Source organism: Eptatretus burgeri, chromosome 13 (genome assembly GCF_056783735.1).
Source record: "Eptatretus burgeri isolate ZD-2024b chromosome 13, Ebu_testis_v1, whole genome shotgun sequence".
Lineage (NCBI taxonomy): Eukaryota > Metazoa > Chordata > Myxini > Myxiniformes > Myxinidae > Eptatretus > Eptatretus burgeri.
This window is the reverse complement of record NC_140973.1, coordinates 17,874,702-17,889,902: the sequence shown is the minus strand read 5'-3', so window position 1 is coordinate 17,889,902 and position 15,201 is coordinate 17,874,702. Positions and strand designations below refer to the sequence as shown.

The 15,201-nt window shown below is 46.9% G+C and overlaps 2 protein-coding genes across 14 annotated transcripts in view; one reads left to right on the top strand and one right to left on the bottom strand.

The window, feature by feature from the left end:
- The window catches only part of FAXC (failed axon connections homolog, metaxin like GST domain containing), a 31,696-nt gene extending 23,174 nt beyond the window's left edge, over positions 1 to 8,522 (bottom strand). For 3 of the 9 annotated variants that reach the window (XR_015050587.1, XR_015050586.1, XR_015050588.1), the window contains exons 1-2: positions 8,175 to 8,511; positions 3,239 to 3,449 (exon numbers count right to left, since the gene is read on the bottom strand). Coding sequence is in view for 6 of the 9 variants with exons in the window: in XM_085851411.1 (XP_085707537.1) it covers positions 3,239 to 3,449; positions 8,175 to 8,190 (227 nt within the window). In the remaining 3 variants the exon portion in view is untranslated. Of the gene's footprint in view, positions 1 to 3,238; positions 3,450 to 6,553; positions 7,142 to 8,174 lie in introns of all 9 variants that reach the window. The other 6 variants (XM_085851412.1, XM_085851411.1, XM_085851410.1 and 3 more) reach the window with 6 other exon arrangements.
- A 953-nt stretch (positions 8,523 to 9,475) lies between these two features.
- The window catches only part of NPHP1 (nephrocystin 1), a 63,710-nt gene continuing 57,984 nt past the window's right edge, over positions 9,476 to 15,201 (top strand). For 2 of the 5 annotated variants that reach the window (XM_085851405.1, XM_085851406.1), the window contains exon 1: positions 9,476 to 9,790. In XM_085851405.1, the coding sequence (XP_085707531.1) occupies positions 9,713 to 9,790 (78 nt within the window). In that variant the 5' untranslated portion in view covers positions 9,476 to 9,712. The remainder of the gene's footprint in view (positions 9,791 to 15,201) is intronic. The other 3 variants (XM_085851403.1, XM_085851402.1, XM_085851404.1) reach the window with 3 other exon arrangements.

Below are 15,201 nucleotides of genomic sequence, written 5' to 3'. Positions count from 1 at the left end.
AAAATAGCAGAGCGAATCTTGTGTTTGTGCTGTGTGAATTTGCCCATGTGCTGGAGCATGATGCTTGCCATTGACGGTTTGGCTGGGTCACGATATCTGTACGCTTTATGAGAGAATGGGCAAGAGAGACAAGAGGAGATAGTTGGTGCGACGTACACGGTCGAGACAGAGGGTCTTGTGCTCTGGCTTCTCCTTGACTTGGTGGAGAAGGCTGCATGATGCTTGTGTTCGGGCTGGAGCATGACACTGATCGTTGTCTATTCAGCCGGGTCGTAAAGCGTGTACGTTTATTAGGAGAGTGAGAAGAAGAAGGAGGAGGAGGAGGAGGAGGAGAAGGAGAAGGAGAAGGAGGAGAAGGAGAAGGAGAAGGAGGAGGAGGAGAAGGAGAAGGAGAAGGAGAAGGAGAAGGAGAAGGAGAAGGAGAAGGAGAAGGAGAAGGAGAAGGAGAAGGAGAAGGAGAAGGAGAAGGAGAAGGAGAAGGAGAAGGAGGAGAAGAAGCGTCTCAGCGATAACTTGGCTTTATCTTGTTCTTCTATCGAGGAGGAAGGTGGGCTATTGTTGTGAGCGGACCCGGTGTGAACCTGGGGCTTAGAGAGGAACGGCATGGCGAGTTTGATTGTGAAATGAGACTGTACGGTGGTTTCTGGTCCCTAAATGAAGGAATACCCTCCGCACAAAGTGCCTCATGTATGTGACAACAAACAGAGACGGCGCCATTTTGGGTGCAGTTTCCCACGCAGTGACAGCACGGTTCGATTGCCAGGCTCCTAAAAGATCTTCTCTGGACACACAGCTAAGTGCCAGAATAAAGGGAGGAATTTTCTTTTGTTTTTATCTTTCCCCTTGTCCGTTTTCATGTCTGCGTGGAGACGTCTCAAATTTAGGCTTTAGTTACCTCATGTTTCATTACCTCATGCTTTGAATTATTTTGATTATCACGCTTTGATTTATTTCCATTATAAATATTCGATTTATGTCATTAAACTTTCATTTGTGAGATATTTTGGGTTTGTCTATTTGTTGTGGGTTTGAGTATAAACCCTCGTCCTCCCATCCTGGTCAACGCCTCTGGTACGTGTTTCACCACCTCCCATCCTGCACGCCATAATCTCCAAGGATTTTGGCGGTTCACCTCCAAGGGAAATTGTTCGGCTTTCCGTCCAGGTCGGTGTTAACCACCTCATCCACGGCAACTGGGTCAAAGGTGGGAATTAACTTAACCCCCTGGACACGACAATATTATTCAAAGAGAAGAAAAAAAAATCTTGTTTCGTACGTATTTCAATTACTCACCTCAAGCAGAAAGACACACTCTATGTATTGAAAAAGAAATATCGAGCAGTTAATTATCAAGAATGTAAGACGACTGTAATATGTAATACAAAATACCTAGCATCTTTAAATCGGCAAACCAACCAACCTGGGAACTGATTCAACAGCATCGAAATTCTCCTAGGTTGTTCTATCTGGAACTGATGACATATCCAGGATGCTTGTCTTCGCGCCATTATCCTCTTCGAAAACACGGACTTTGATGGCAAGACACTTTGTCTCATCCCTGCAATTGCTTTCTGCTATCATCAGAGTGAATGGTCTTGACTTTTATCTGTCTATAACAGGAGGAAAGCTGGCGTTGATTACTTGGGGTTGCCTTTGTCCGCTTAAACTTGAAAGCTTTTGCACCTTTACTGTCCGGGACATCTTATGTGTTGGATCTGTGACATGTTCTGCAATGAATGCAGGTAGCTTGTGCTCCATTATGAACTGGCAAAACAGCACTTCTGACTCTGTCACGTCAGTTCTGGTTTGGGTTCTTCTTCTTGTGGAAGTGTTCGGTCATCGGTTTAAATGTTTTAGTGGTTGCGACACAATGCATGAGGCTGGCTGTTTTCAAAATGGACTGCAAGATCATACACTACTGAGGTGGTGACCCTTACACTTTTTTGGCGTAAAACACAGTTATGTATATTCTGGGCCTTTCAGTGTAATTTCGACGATTCCTGCATACTTGTCCTCCCATTCTTTCTGATGGTGACCAGTTGCTTTTTTGCTGCTTCTTTGCTGGAGGCAGCTGTATTTTGATATCATTTGCTTGAAGACAAATGTTGTGTTGAAATTCAATTTCCATGTCAAAGTGAAAGGTGGCTGCACGAGCTATACACACGCGCATTTGCAAATCCTCCTTTTCCATGAGAGAACAGGTAAAATAAACATAAAATATCATAGCCCTCGTTGTTTTCGTAATTTTGCTGTATGGAGTTCAAGGGCTGGCCCATATTTATATACAATCAAAATGGCTACCGGTCATAGTCTACCGGTCGGCCGCCTTTGATCAGATCGCAAAATAAAGTGAGGTGCAGGTGTATGCCATCGTGTACTGTGCTTCTGCCAAGTTTGAACAAAATTGGACCATGCATGTCCAAGAAATGGTTGGGGACACATTTAAGGAACAAAATGGCCTCCAGTCTTAGACCTGATGTCGAAACAAAATGAAGTGCATATATAAGCCATCATTCTTTATCTGTATGCCAAGTTTCAACAACATCGGTAAATGCATGTCCGAGAAATGGTTGAGAACGTGTTCAACATCGGGTTTTTACAACTAAAATGGCCGCCAGTCGGCCATCTGTGATTGAAAAATTCTGCAATTTGGCTGTATTACCCAAAAAGATAGGAAAACCAGGACCAACCAAACACAGGTAAATCACACGGGCTGATAGGTCGGCTTATTACTTGCACTCTGAAAAATTCCAAATTCCTGCCAGTTTTAGTCCTGCCCCAAATGACCCCATTCCCCAGCAATCCCATTTTCCAGGTTGTTGGGGTTTCCACCCTCCACCCCGCCCAGACCTCTTTTCATCTGTTAGTTGTTGGTTTGTTTGTTCCTTTTCTGTTTCTTCCCCATCCTGCTTTCCCCTTCCTCTTCTCGCTGTGTTTCGTTCAGCTTGTTAACCCACATGCATCCTTCTACCCCTCCCCCTCCCCTTGATTTCACTCTCACTTCAACTCTGCTGTTGGTGTTTCCCCCTTTCCATTCTGTTCTAACTCTTACACAAGCCTCGATCATGTACAAAAAAGTCAGGCCTGGAAAGCCGGTTCATGAAAGACTTGAGCCAAAAAACTTTCCCCAGCTGATCCCACAGTAAGGTGGGAATAATTGGATCTGTTAAAGAAGTAATAGTGAACAAGAATGCGATTCAGGATAGTAGACAGATGGAAACCCAGTTATTTGACTTACCCAAATGCCAGCAGCTGTCGAAGCAGAAAGGCCACAGCAGCAAGGAGGGCCCCTCCAAGCAGGTAGAAAGGCCTTCTCCACCAACTGCTACCTGGTCCGCTTAGCGTGACACCCATGGGCAATGGGAATGCCAAAAGGCAACCACCAGCACCCAGAGACCAACTGGCAGAAGGGAGTCGTGGCCCTGCCAATGCGACTTCCCACAGCATGGCTGCAGAAGGTAAACACACAACCCTTTAATAGTTCAGTGAGAAGCCAGAACATCATATTTATTTTACTATGCAGCAAAGCAAACAATTTGAATATAGCAAAAGTAGGACTCGTTTACTCAACAAAATGTCACAGTTGCTTTACAAAATAGTGCATAAAGGTGTTTGAGAGGACAGAATGGGGGTGTGTTGTGAATCCATTTAGCAACCGCAGCTTGATCTGCAAAACTCGTCGTTTTGACGAGTGACTTGCTGGAAAGCAAACACAACCATTCCATCTCAGCTCATTCCCCAAAGCCTGCAACAAGTGTGTGCCCATTCTCAGGAGAGCGAGAAAGCAACATCTTTCAAACCTCAAGATTGAACTTTCTAACTTGTCTCCCTCCTCTAAAACCTACTGGTGTCTTGTCAAGTCTGTCTCTGGTGCATGCTCCCCCTCCATCCCTTCCCTCTCTTCAAATGGCACGACTGGTTATCACACTCGTGAGAAGGCTGAATACCTCAATTGTGTGTTTGCTTCCAAATATTGTGTCCCCCAAACACCCAAACTCTCTCTCAAACCCTCTCTGCTCTCTCTGCCCTCTCTCCTCTCTCCCCATCCTTCCCTGTCTCACTGAACTTCTCCTGGACTCTGAGTCTTTTGCACCTGAGAAGGTGGAGAAAGTTCTGTCAACCCTCTATGGTTGAGGCTATGATATACTTTGATTCTGCAACTAGACCGGACGACATCAGCTCATGCGTCCTAAATACTTGCTTTGCTGCTCTTGCACATCTTCTGGCCGCTAATTTTACCAAATAATTTGTCATCGGTCATCTTCCATATGTTTGGAAATCCACCAATATCACAGCATTACATAAAAAGGTGCAACAACCGATCCCCTTAACTACAGACTGATCAGTTTACTTTCAATCATCAGCAAGGTCATGGAAGCTTGATGCCATGGAAACCAAGAGCTTCAAGATTATTGGAATCTTCAGTGTGAAGCTGAGTCTGTGGGCCTATCACTTCCCCATCACAAACAGGTCTCTGTATCTTCTACCACCTCCTTTGTGGTTTTGCAGCCTCTGCTTTTTCTGTTGTTTGTCCTCCTCCCCCCCCCCCCACCCTCCCACCAGGTTTCTGCAGGGCTCACATGCTCCACCGTCAACCCCCTTCTGGTGATACTCCCAAAATCCAGAATCACTTCTCACCTCCACTTATTTGTTCTTCTTTTTCCTGCATATGAAACCAACTTCCATATTCTCCTCAATCTCATTCTTCCCTTGACATCTTCAAGACAGCTGTTCACCACAATCTCAGATCGTCCCCAATTCAAAACCATGATCTTTTCTACCCCTGCTAACACCCCCCCCCAAGAAAGCCCACCTCCTTCAATATTTACAGTGTTTCCTTCCTGAGAGCTTGCTTCTGTATCCATAATTGTCCACCCCATGTGGGGTCAGAGTTCGGAGGGAGGGGTCGGAGTTCGGAGGGAGGGGAAGCGGTAGGGTCAGAGTTCAGAGGGAGGAGAAGGTGTGGAGTCGGAGTTCAGAGGGAGGGGAAGGGGTGGGAAGAGACAGGGGGAGGGGTGGGATGAGGGAGGAGGGACCCGGCGTAGCGAGCACCTCGCTAGTAGCAAAATAAATTGCACTTCCAAAAAAACAACTGAAGTCAGCAATCGATTATACTGTATTAACAAAGATCTCTAAACTGCACCAGTATTTGGTTGTTGTTTTATTGCTTTGGACATGACGTCATCTGCCACCGTCCTGTGGATGCTCTGTTGTGCTTTTGCCACATGTATGATGTTCTTCCTCTTCGCTCTTTGATTACCATGAGCTCGGTGCGTTTTGTGCGAGCTACCAATAAAGCTCGATCTGTTCACAGAAACGTCGTGCTGTGTGACATGAATGGATTGAGAACACGGTAACATCTATCTTAGCTAACTGGCGCTACACAATGTTTATCATTGACAATAATAACCAAATGTGATCACCTTACAATACTCTACTGATTACCTCTGCCACCGAAGGTGAAGGAGGTTCTTTTCACCCCTCTCTGTCTGTTTGTGTGTCTGTATGCAGGATATCTCAAAAAGTTGCAGACAGATCTGGATGAAATTTGCTGGACAGATTGGGTGTGTGACAAGGACGAACTGATTCGATTTTGGTAAAGATCCGGATCAAGATCCAACTACTAGAATTTTTAAAGTGATTCTTCACCATTGAGAGATAGGGCCAAAAATTATATGTCGCACGATATCTCAAAAAAGTTGTGGACGGATTCGGATGAAACTTGGTGGACATGTTGGGTGTGTGACCACGACAAATTGGTTCGATTTTGGTGAAGATCCAAGAATTGTTTAATTCTAAAGTGATTCATCACCATTGAGAAATAGGGCCAAAAACGAAATATATATATATATATATATATATATATATATATATATATATATATATATATATATATATATATATATATATATATATATATATATATATATAAAGATATTGTTGTGGCCACGGGTACCAAGACACCAGCTTGTCACTCAGGGGGATTAATCCCTGGTTGTCCTCGGTGGAGCCGGAACTGGGAACACCGCTCACAATTAACATTGTGGTACGGTGGGTTGTTTTAAAACCACGAACGCCACCCAGTCAACCACGAGTTCCAGTGTCCACAGTCTAATTATTTCGTTTAACTAGAGGCCACGTGGTTACCTGAGCGGGGAGCGCACCCTCGGCAAAGCACCAATGTTATCTTGATTAGATTTTAATTAGGGTGGCCGAGCATTTTAACCGCTGGTGCGTGCTGACTATTTTTGGTCAAATCTGTGGTAATTACCTCCCAGTCTATCTCGGTTCGGACAATGCTAGACCAATGGAAGGAAAGGACAAACACAGACAGGTTGGAAATCGACAAATGATTTATTAATAATAAAATAAATAAATAAAAACAACTGATTTCCTGAGGAAAATAAAGAATGAATTTCAAAGCAAAATAAATCAAAATGCCAGGAAATAGACAAAGAGCAGATGCTTATCGGGGATTGGCTTACTTTCAGCTAAACACAGACAAGGGTACCCAGCAGATCATTCAGGGGGAGGGAAGAATTGTCTCGCTCACCAGAAAGTCGTCTGTGAAGTGAAAACGTCCTGAAATGCGTGTGTGCGTGTCACGTCCGTCGCCAGCACCCAGCTTTGCCGTGCACCCTCTTGCGATCAGCCGTGAACGACAGTCAAAGTCTGGAGGTCACCGAGATCGTCTGTAGTGGGTTTAGACCCTGGTGTTGTTGATGACTGACCCATGCCTCACTTGTTGGCGGAGCTGCTCACACCCACACGCGCACCACACGCTCGCTTGCCCAAGCACCGGGAAGGACGAACCGTCTCGTTGTTGGCGCTGGTCAGACACCCACAAGCACACCACACGCTCGTTTGCCCAAGCACTGGGAAGGACGAATTGTCTTGTCGTTGGCGCTGGTCAGACACCCGCTTCTTGCTCGCTTCTCCCTCCCTGGCTTTCTTTCGCCCTGTTTTCCTCTCTCCCGCTTTTCTCCTCACAGAACGTACCTCCCGTTCGTTTTTATATCTCCGGGCCGTCTCTGCGGGTGCAGTCCGCCCCAAGCTCATCCCGTCCCACTTGCGCACAGTTACCATGACGACCCGTGCGCCCTCAAAAAAGGCGGGCGTCTGAGCTCGCGAAAGATTGTTGCTGAGGAAGAATGGGAGGTGGGCTTCAGAGCTCGTGAAAGAAATGTGTGTAAACGTGTCTGTTGTAAAGAATAAAGCTTCCCATAAAAGAGGGGATCTATCCTTTACCCTTCTCAACGCATCACATTTAAGATCCCATGAGACATGGGGATGGGGCTAATCTGAACAATCAAGGAAATAACTGTCTGAGGACCTGGATGTGTGGATGCATTCATCAGACCGGATTCTGAAATCCGTAACAATATTTTTAAAAAGTAATGGCCCCGATATGTTCTCGTGGATCAGGCATTACACGGTGGAGGTATGCGCTCCACCGAGTGCGCTTCAAGTTCGTTTTGCAATCATTCCAGATCCGATCCGTGATCCATCCATTAAAATCACCGATTCTTCAAGTCGGTCCGGTCGATAAGTTCGGTTCCAAATTCTGATTTTGTGTCCATTTAACATATTCTGAACAACGGTTCTGAAATGCAACGGGTCCTGATGTGATTATGTAGTTCCCATATAATAATCCTATACCAACCCAAGCGTTCAGATCTGCTTTTCCAATATTGATCTTATATATGCAATAAGAGCCCAGATTTGATAGTTTAAGCAAATACTGATCAACTTCTTTACACATATTGATCTGATGACATACAATGGCTCAATCATCCATGATCATCCATTCCTAAATAGATCCAGTCATTATCCCAACGTATCCCAGATGCCGATATATTATGAGACGCAGTTTAATACACTTCTGATCATTCCGATCCACAATCGATGGCGTTGCAGCCCAAAGTAATTTATATATTACGGACGCGGCATTTGGTGCAAGGTCAATGTCAATACACGTCGTTTTTACCCCGTTACATGGTCAGAAATAAACGGCACAATGGCGGAAAACAGCGAGGCCGTCGCTTCGCTCATAATTCTGGCAAAACAGTGATTTTTGAGGAGAAATTGATCCCCATAACATAAATAAATTAATTCCATTGTTGTTTACGACATTAAAACACGGTCACAGACGTTCGATTGTGCCAATCACTCACCCGCAGATGCACCCATTACGTCCCGACGGATCGTGATGCCGTCTGTCGGTTTTACCGCGCGCCTGCACCTCACTCGCGCCTGCACCTCACTCGCGCCTGCACCTCACTCGCGCCTGCACCTCACTCGCGCCTGCACCTCACTCGCGCCTGCACCTCACTCGCGCCTGCACCTCACTCGCGCCTGCACCTCACTCGCGCCTGCACCTTCCGTCACCTGGGTCGCCGCTCATCGCTCGAATCGACTCGGTGTTTGTCACAATGTGCTTTGTTCCTCCGCCTTTGACTCCTCCCCTAATACCACACATTCATTTTTTATTGGCTCCTCCCCTGATACCACCGTGTCGCTCCGCCTTTGACTCCTCCCCGAATGCCACACATTCATTCTTTCTTGGCTCCTCCCCCAATACCACACAGTCGCTCCACCTTTGACTCCTCCCCGAATACCACACATTCATTCTTTATTGGCTCCTCCCCCAATACCACACAGTCGCTCCACCTTTGACTCCTCCCCGAATACCACACATTCATTCTTTATTGGCTCCTCCCCCAATACCACACAGTCGCTCCGCCTTTGACTCCTCCCCGAATACCACACATTCATTCTTTATTGGCTCCTCCCCCAATACCACACAGTCGCTCCGCCTTTGACTCCTCCCCTAATACCACACATTCATTCTTTATTGGCTCCTCCCCCAATACCACACAGTCGCTCCGCCTTTGACTCCTCCCCTAATCCCCACCCATTCACTCTCTATTGGCTCCTCCCCTCATCCGACTCAGCCTCTCCCACTCCATCATTTCCCGTTCGATGTTCTTCAATATGATTTCGATCCTTTCTATCCGCCGACGCATGAAGCGCACATTGAAAATTAGCAGGAAACGAGATGCTTCTCATGACATTTCCTCGGCTCGTTCAGGAATCACCGTTAAGACCATTTTAACGTAAAAGCGCTTCGCCTCATCACGAGTTAGTACTGCACGTTGTACAGCACATCCAATTCTCGCATGACGTCATTGTTTGTTTCCGTTATTACCTTTGCGGAAGTGACGTTTTTCACCCCCCCCCCCCGTCAGTCTGTCTGTGAGCATGATATTTCAAAAAGGTGTGGACGAGTTAAGGTTGCCCATTACTCTGGGTTTCTATTGTTATTACTTAGAATTGCTTTTGTTTCATCAATTAAAAAAAAACAAAAAAACAACGATAATGTTACGAAAGTACATCAATTTCGATCCTCCAACAAATATAACGGCTGAGCAAGGGAGAACCAAAGCAAACAAAACGAGCAGCCAATCAGACGTACGCAGACATTTACCACAGCCAATAGAAAACGCCGACGTCACGGCAAGCCGGTATCCAGGCAACGGTTATTAGTTTACTTGCCGTACGTGATTCGTTCAGGTGAACGAGTGATTTGTGAGGCGTGGACGTTCGTGTTTGCTGGTAATCTGTGTTTATCATTGTGAAATTAAAGAAGTGCGCGTTAATCGAGCAGAGTAAGATAGAAAGCGAGGTAGTTAGTTCGAGGTAGTTAGTGAGCATGGCCTCCACCTCCGTGCCTCCGTGCGACAGCCCCTTACAGAGGTTCCAAAAGCGAGCGGACTCGTTCAAGAAAGCTGTGAGTTTATAACTTGTCAGCATTTACATTCGGGATTCATATTACGTGCCCTGTAATATCCCCGCAGATGCACCCATTGGGTGGATGAGGGAAAGGCAGTGGACCTAGTATATCGAGACTTGAAGAAGGCATTTGATAAGGTAACCACATCGGAGGATGTTAGCCAAGGTGAGGGCTTGTGGAGTGGCTGGTCAGGTGGCTAATTGCAATGTAAAACTAGCTTCGTGATGGGAAGCAAAGAGTGGCTGTGAGTGAGAGGTTGTAAGTAGTCGGGTACCTCAGGGATCACAGTACTTGGACCATCACTGTTAAATTTATTTACATCAACGATTTGGTGATGAGATTCAGGAAAGTATTGATACTTGCATAGATTGGGCAAAAGATTGGCAGATGGAATTTAACCTGAGCAAGTGTAAGGTGTTGGGGATGGGGAAGGACTATGAAAATAGAGATTACAGGATGTGTCACTCAGGAGAAGTATCTGGGGTGGTAATAGATACGGGAGGTTAGTAGGCAGCACAGTGCCAGGCAGCTATAGGTAAAGCAAATAGGGTTTTTGGCTATATACGCAGGAGGATCATTTATAAATCAAAAGAGGTGGTGTTGACATTTTACAGGAATTTAGTGAGGGCCACATCCAGAATATTGTGTGCAGTTTTGGTCACCACAACTCAGGAAGGACATAGATGCCACAGAGAGGGTTCAGCGCAGGGCTACTAGATTGATTCCAGGCCTAGCTAGATTCAGCTATGAGGAGCGGCTGAAAGAGACGGGGCTTTATACACGAGAAAGGAGGTGGTTACGAGAAGATACGATCGAGATGTTTAAGAAAATGAAAGATATAGATAAAATAAGTGCAGATTAATTATTGAGCAGAGTCAACAGTGAGATGACCAGGGGTCATAGCCTGAGAGCAAAGAAGAGGAGAGTTAAGACGGTAGTAAGGGGTCTTTTACGTGTTTTTTTTGTTTTTTTTACCCAAGAACCGTCTTCGCCCATGCCCCCTGGAAAGAAAAAAGTTTGAGTGGAAACCCGTCCAGGACTGTGCCCAATAGCCAAGGATACTGCTTAGGCCGCACCAACGATCTGCACAGAGTGTGGTCCCAATGGATGGGTATATATATATGTATATATATATATATATATATATATATATATATATATATATATATATATATATATATATATATATATATATATATATTGTTGAGGGCTGGGGTCTGGTGGCGAGAACGACCACTAGGTGGGGGAGGTTACGTCGTCTCCCACAAGACTCCCCGGAATTGTAGGCTGTCATTCTTGGATAATTCCGTGAGCCGGCAGGTCGCTGAACCGACCATGGAACGCCAATATCCGGACTGCATGGCGTAGAGTCTTTTTGTCTGGAACCAATTTACCTCAGTAACCACGCGGTGTCGGCTACCAGGGATCCATGCCCCCTCCAAACCTGGCATGTACCCTTTCGCATCATGCAACGGCTCCACCTCGTACAATCTTACCAGACTCACCTCGTCACGGTCTGCCTCGAGGGAACATATCGTCTCCCTTTGTTCCTGTGGGTGGTTAATCTGACCCTCACATTGGGTCCCTATACATTCACCAAGCTCAACCTCAATGTCCTCTACCAGTCTATGTGTGTGTGCTCCTCTTTAATCTCATACAATTCATCCACCTCGTTTACGATGCCCAATTCCTGGCTCTTCGTCTCTACCTGCCCGAGTTTACAGGCTTCACTCGCGACTATCGTGGCGTCACTCGTCACCTCGACCTTGCCCGTCGTCATCGTGGTCCAAACAGCCTCCACACTTCCCCTCGACTCGGTCATTTCCCCACGTGCAGTTCTGACCCATCCGCCATTTTCCAATTCATGTTCTGCATTTCACCCTTTACCTTTGCCAGCTCTGCCTTCATTTCTTCCTGACCCGCCTTCAGCATTTGCATATCACTCCTCTGTTGGTTTTGTAAATCCATTCCCATGCTTTGCATATTTCCATTCATTTCGTTTTTCATTTTTTGCATTTCACCTCTTATTCGGTTTTCTCCCATGTCCATGCGTTCCATCATTCGTTTCATCATATCCATAATCTGGTCCGTGCCCGATGGCTCTGGCGGAGCCGATCCGCCACGATCGGATGCAGATCCGTTAGCAATCGCTAGGTCCTCTGAGAGGAGAATTTGATGAAGGGGGTGCTCATGCACCACCGCTGCCGCCCCCAATGCTACCTCTGGGTCTGATCGCAAGGAAAGGTCTTCCTGCCCGGTGTTGTCCTGAGCCACAGATTCTTTTAATAATGTTTCAGAACCCACCTGTACCAGCTTGTCTTGGTCCGCCATGGTTCGTACCGAGAATTCAATAAAATTTTACTGCTGCTCTTAATTTCGGAGGGAAAGGGGGGGGGGGGTTGTCAAACACACCCCTGGTCCGAATCCCGTTAAAAAAAAAAAATTTTAATAGGTCCCTCCCAACTCCTGACACCAATCTGTTGCCTGTTTGGTGTCCCGTAAATTTCTTTGTGGAGGCGGAGGGGTTTGAATCTCACTCCTGGCTACCAAACTGTTGAGGGCCGGGGGTCTGGTGGCGAGAACGACCACTAGGTGAAGGAGATTACGTCGTCTCCCACCAGACTCCCCGGAATTGTAGGCCGTCGCTCTCGGATAATTCCGTGAGCCGGCGGGTTGCTGAACCGACCGTGGAACGCCAATATCTCGACTGCATGGCATAGGGTCTTTTTGTCTGGAACCAATTTACCAAAGTAACCATGCGGTCTCGGCTTCCGGGGATCCACGCCCTCGGCACGTCTTGCTCGAACCGGGTGACTTTACCGACTGCAGTAGAGTTCCAACTACCGACTACCAACTCCGGTTCGGGTGCAGTCGATTCTGCTGCCAAAGCCGTGCTGGCTAGGATGAGCAGATTAACGGGAACAAAGACCCGGCTAAAACTCAGATCTGAACCATGCTGGACCAATGAAAGAAAGGATGGAAACGAACTGGGAACATTTCTAATAATGGTTTATTTACAATAAGAAGGACACGGAGCAAGACTTATCACGGAATATACAAGAAATAATTCACAATGATCAGAAATAAACATTTAAGCAGTTCTACTTAAAAGACGTTGCCACACATGCAGACACACACACACAGACGAAAATATAACCCAGGTGTTTTATTAGGACCCCCGCAGCCAGGGAGAGAGACGAGCTGGGGTCGCGGTTCGGCAGGGTACCTGCACGTTGGAGGGATGGGGGTGCTCCGTGGTGCGGCACCTGCCAATGACCGTGTAGCCCGGCCCACAGTCACACGCGTGGGGCTCGTGACCGCGGAGGAACTTGAGAGGAGTAGTTGGAGTCCCAGGGCGGGGGTCAGGGTCGTGGACAGGACCCAGCAAAACTTACACGAACGCCCCAGACTCCAGCAACGAATGCCCCATCTCCAATAAGCCTCCGACGAACGCCGTCGAATGCCCCACGCAAAGCTGAACTCCTTCTGAAGTGAACTGATCTCAGACTCCAGCTTAGAACACACGACACACACCAACAAACTCACTCCTCCAAAGAACTCCCCTCAAGACTAAGGATGGTGTCGTCTTTTTATGGACCTCCCCGAATGGGGCAGGAGCTCGGTGGAACAGACGTCACTGTCCGCCCTGATTGGACAGGGCCTCCACTGATCCGTCCCTTCTGGGCGGGGTCTCAGCCTTGTTGGGGGAAACCCCCCACGCGTGTTTGCACTCGTCGAGCAAGAGTTACAACGTTGAAAAGGTCGTCGTGCAAGAGTTACAACGCTGAAAAGGAACGTTTGTGGAAGCGGCAAGGAACGGCTGCAAGATCTTTCCTCGGCAAGTCAGGATGTGGGTAGGGGATCGTGATGGGGGATGGGATGGTTGTTGGATGTAAAGATTTAATAACCTACCTAAAAAAACATCACAACGCATACCTTTGATTCTCCCACAAGACAAATGGAAGGGACCTGTCTTCACATGTACTTAAAACGGAATAACTGACTTTTGGGACATCTGTATGTTTGAATGCATATGGTTTCCAGATCCGTAACTATATATATATATATATATATATATATATATATATATATATATATATATATATATATATATATATATATATATATATATATATATATTTGAGGTTCTGCAAAACCACATGCCTCTAAGGCAATGGCACCCAACATACAGTGATCCCCAGGCAGTTATTTTGTTTGTCTTCATGCAGTTAGAACATCCCCTCATGTCTAGTGAGTTAAAGGGATGAAGTGTGTTGCGTGGGTCTTATGGCTCGGTCTATGAACTATCTCTATCTCCTCTTCTGATTTCTAATCCAACCCTTTCATTTTAGCCATGGTAGAAATCAAACAAGCAAGCAAACACGCCATGCAAAATGCGATGAGTAATATACACACTACACACTATACCGCACGCGCATCGCGTGCCATTATTTCATTCAAATTTGCACACCAATTTCCAACCGCCATCTCACCTTGCTTCACCCCTCGCTCACCAAACCTCACCACTTTGACCACAAATGCCTCCCGTACACAGGAAAAATATTCCCTCACCCCCTCGTACCTCTGCATTGCTACAATTCGCCCCTATACAAAGGAGTGATGAACGACTCAGTCTGTCCTCAGACCACACAATGCGGGGCTGAGCAGCAGACGTTAATAGCTCGACTGCATCTCGCCGGGGATGTCCCGGGTGAGCACGTGGGATTGATACAGGCCTCGTTTTTGGCATTGATAGCATTGCTATCAAATACGGAATTGATAACATTGCTACTCGGCATTCAGACTGCATTTGGAGCATGTTCAGGGTCAGGGTGTCGGCTCATACCCCATGTTGAGTCAGGAGCTCCGGGCCGTGTTGAGCCGGATGGGTGAATGAGACTGTTTCCGGCCCCGGGAGCCTGGTAGGGCTTGGCTAGAGCCGCTGTGGCCCAATCGAGAAGCAGAATTTTGGATACAGCGCGTCGCTTTCGGCTCGTCACCCCACCCTTCACCCAGGGCTTATAAAAGGTGGAGTGCAGAGACGCTCGCTCTCTTCTTTGCCCCCTTCTTCTCTACTCCTCTCGGCTCTTCATTGGCTGCTCTTCGCTGTCTCTGCCCTTCGCTGTCTCTTCACTTGCTGTTGGTGTGAAACTGTGGGATGTACTCCTTCTTGAGGACCAGTGCGGAGCGCACGTTGCCACGAGCCCCGGCAAAGTGACGAAGCCGGAGATAACGTGCCCCATCTCAAGGTGGGAACGCTCAGGCAGAGCGTCCCATGTAGGTACACGCTACACTAACAGACCTATACACGACAAGGTTAAGGATCTTTCACCTCATGCATCTTCTCTCCTCTCTCTCTCTCTTTCCACCCCTCTATCCCATCTCCTTTTGACGCGCAAAAGAGTATC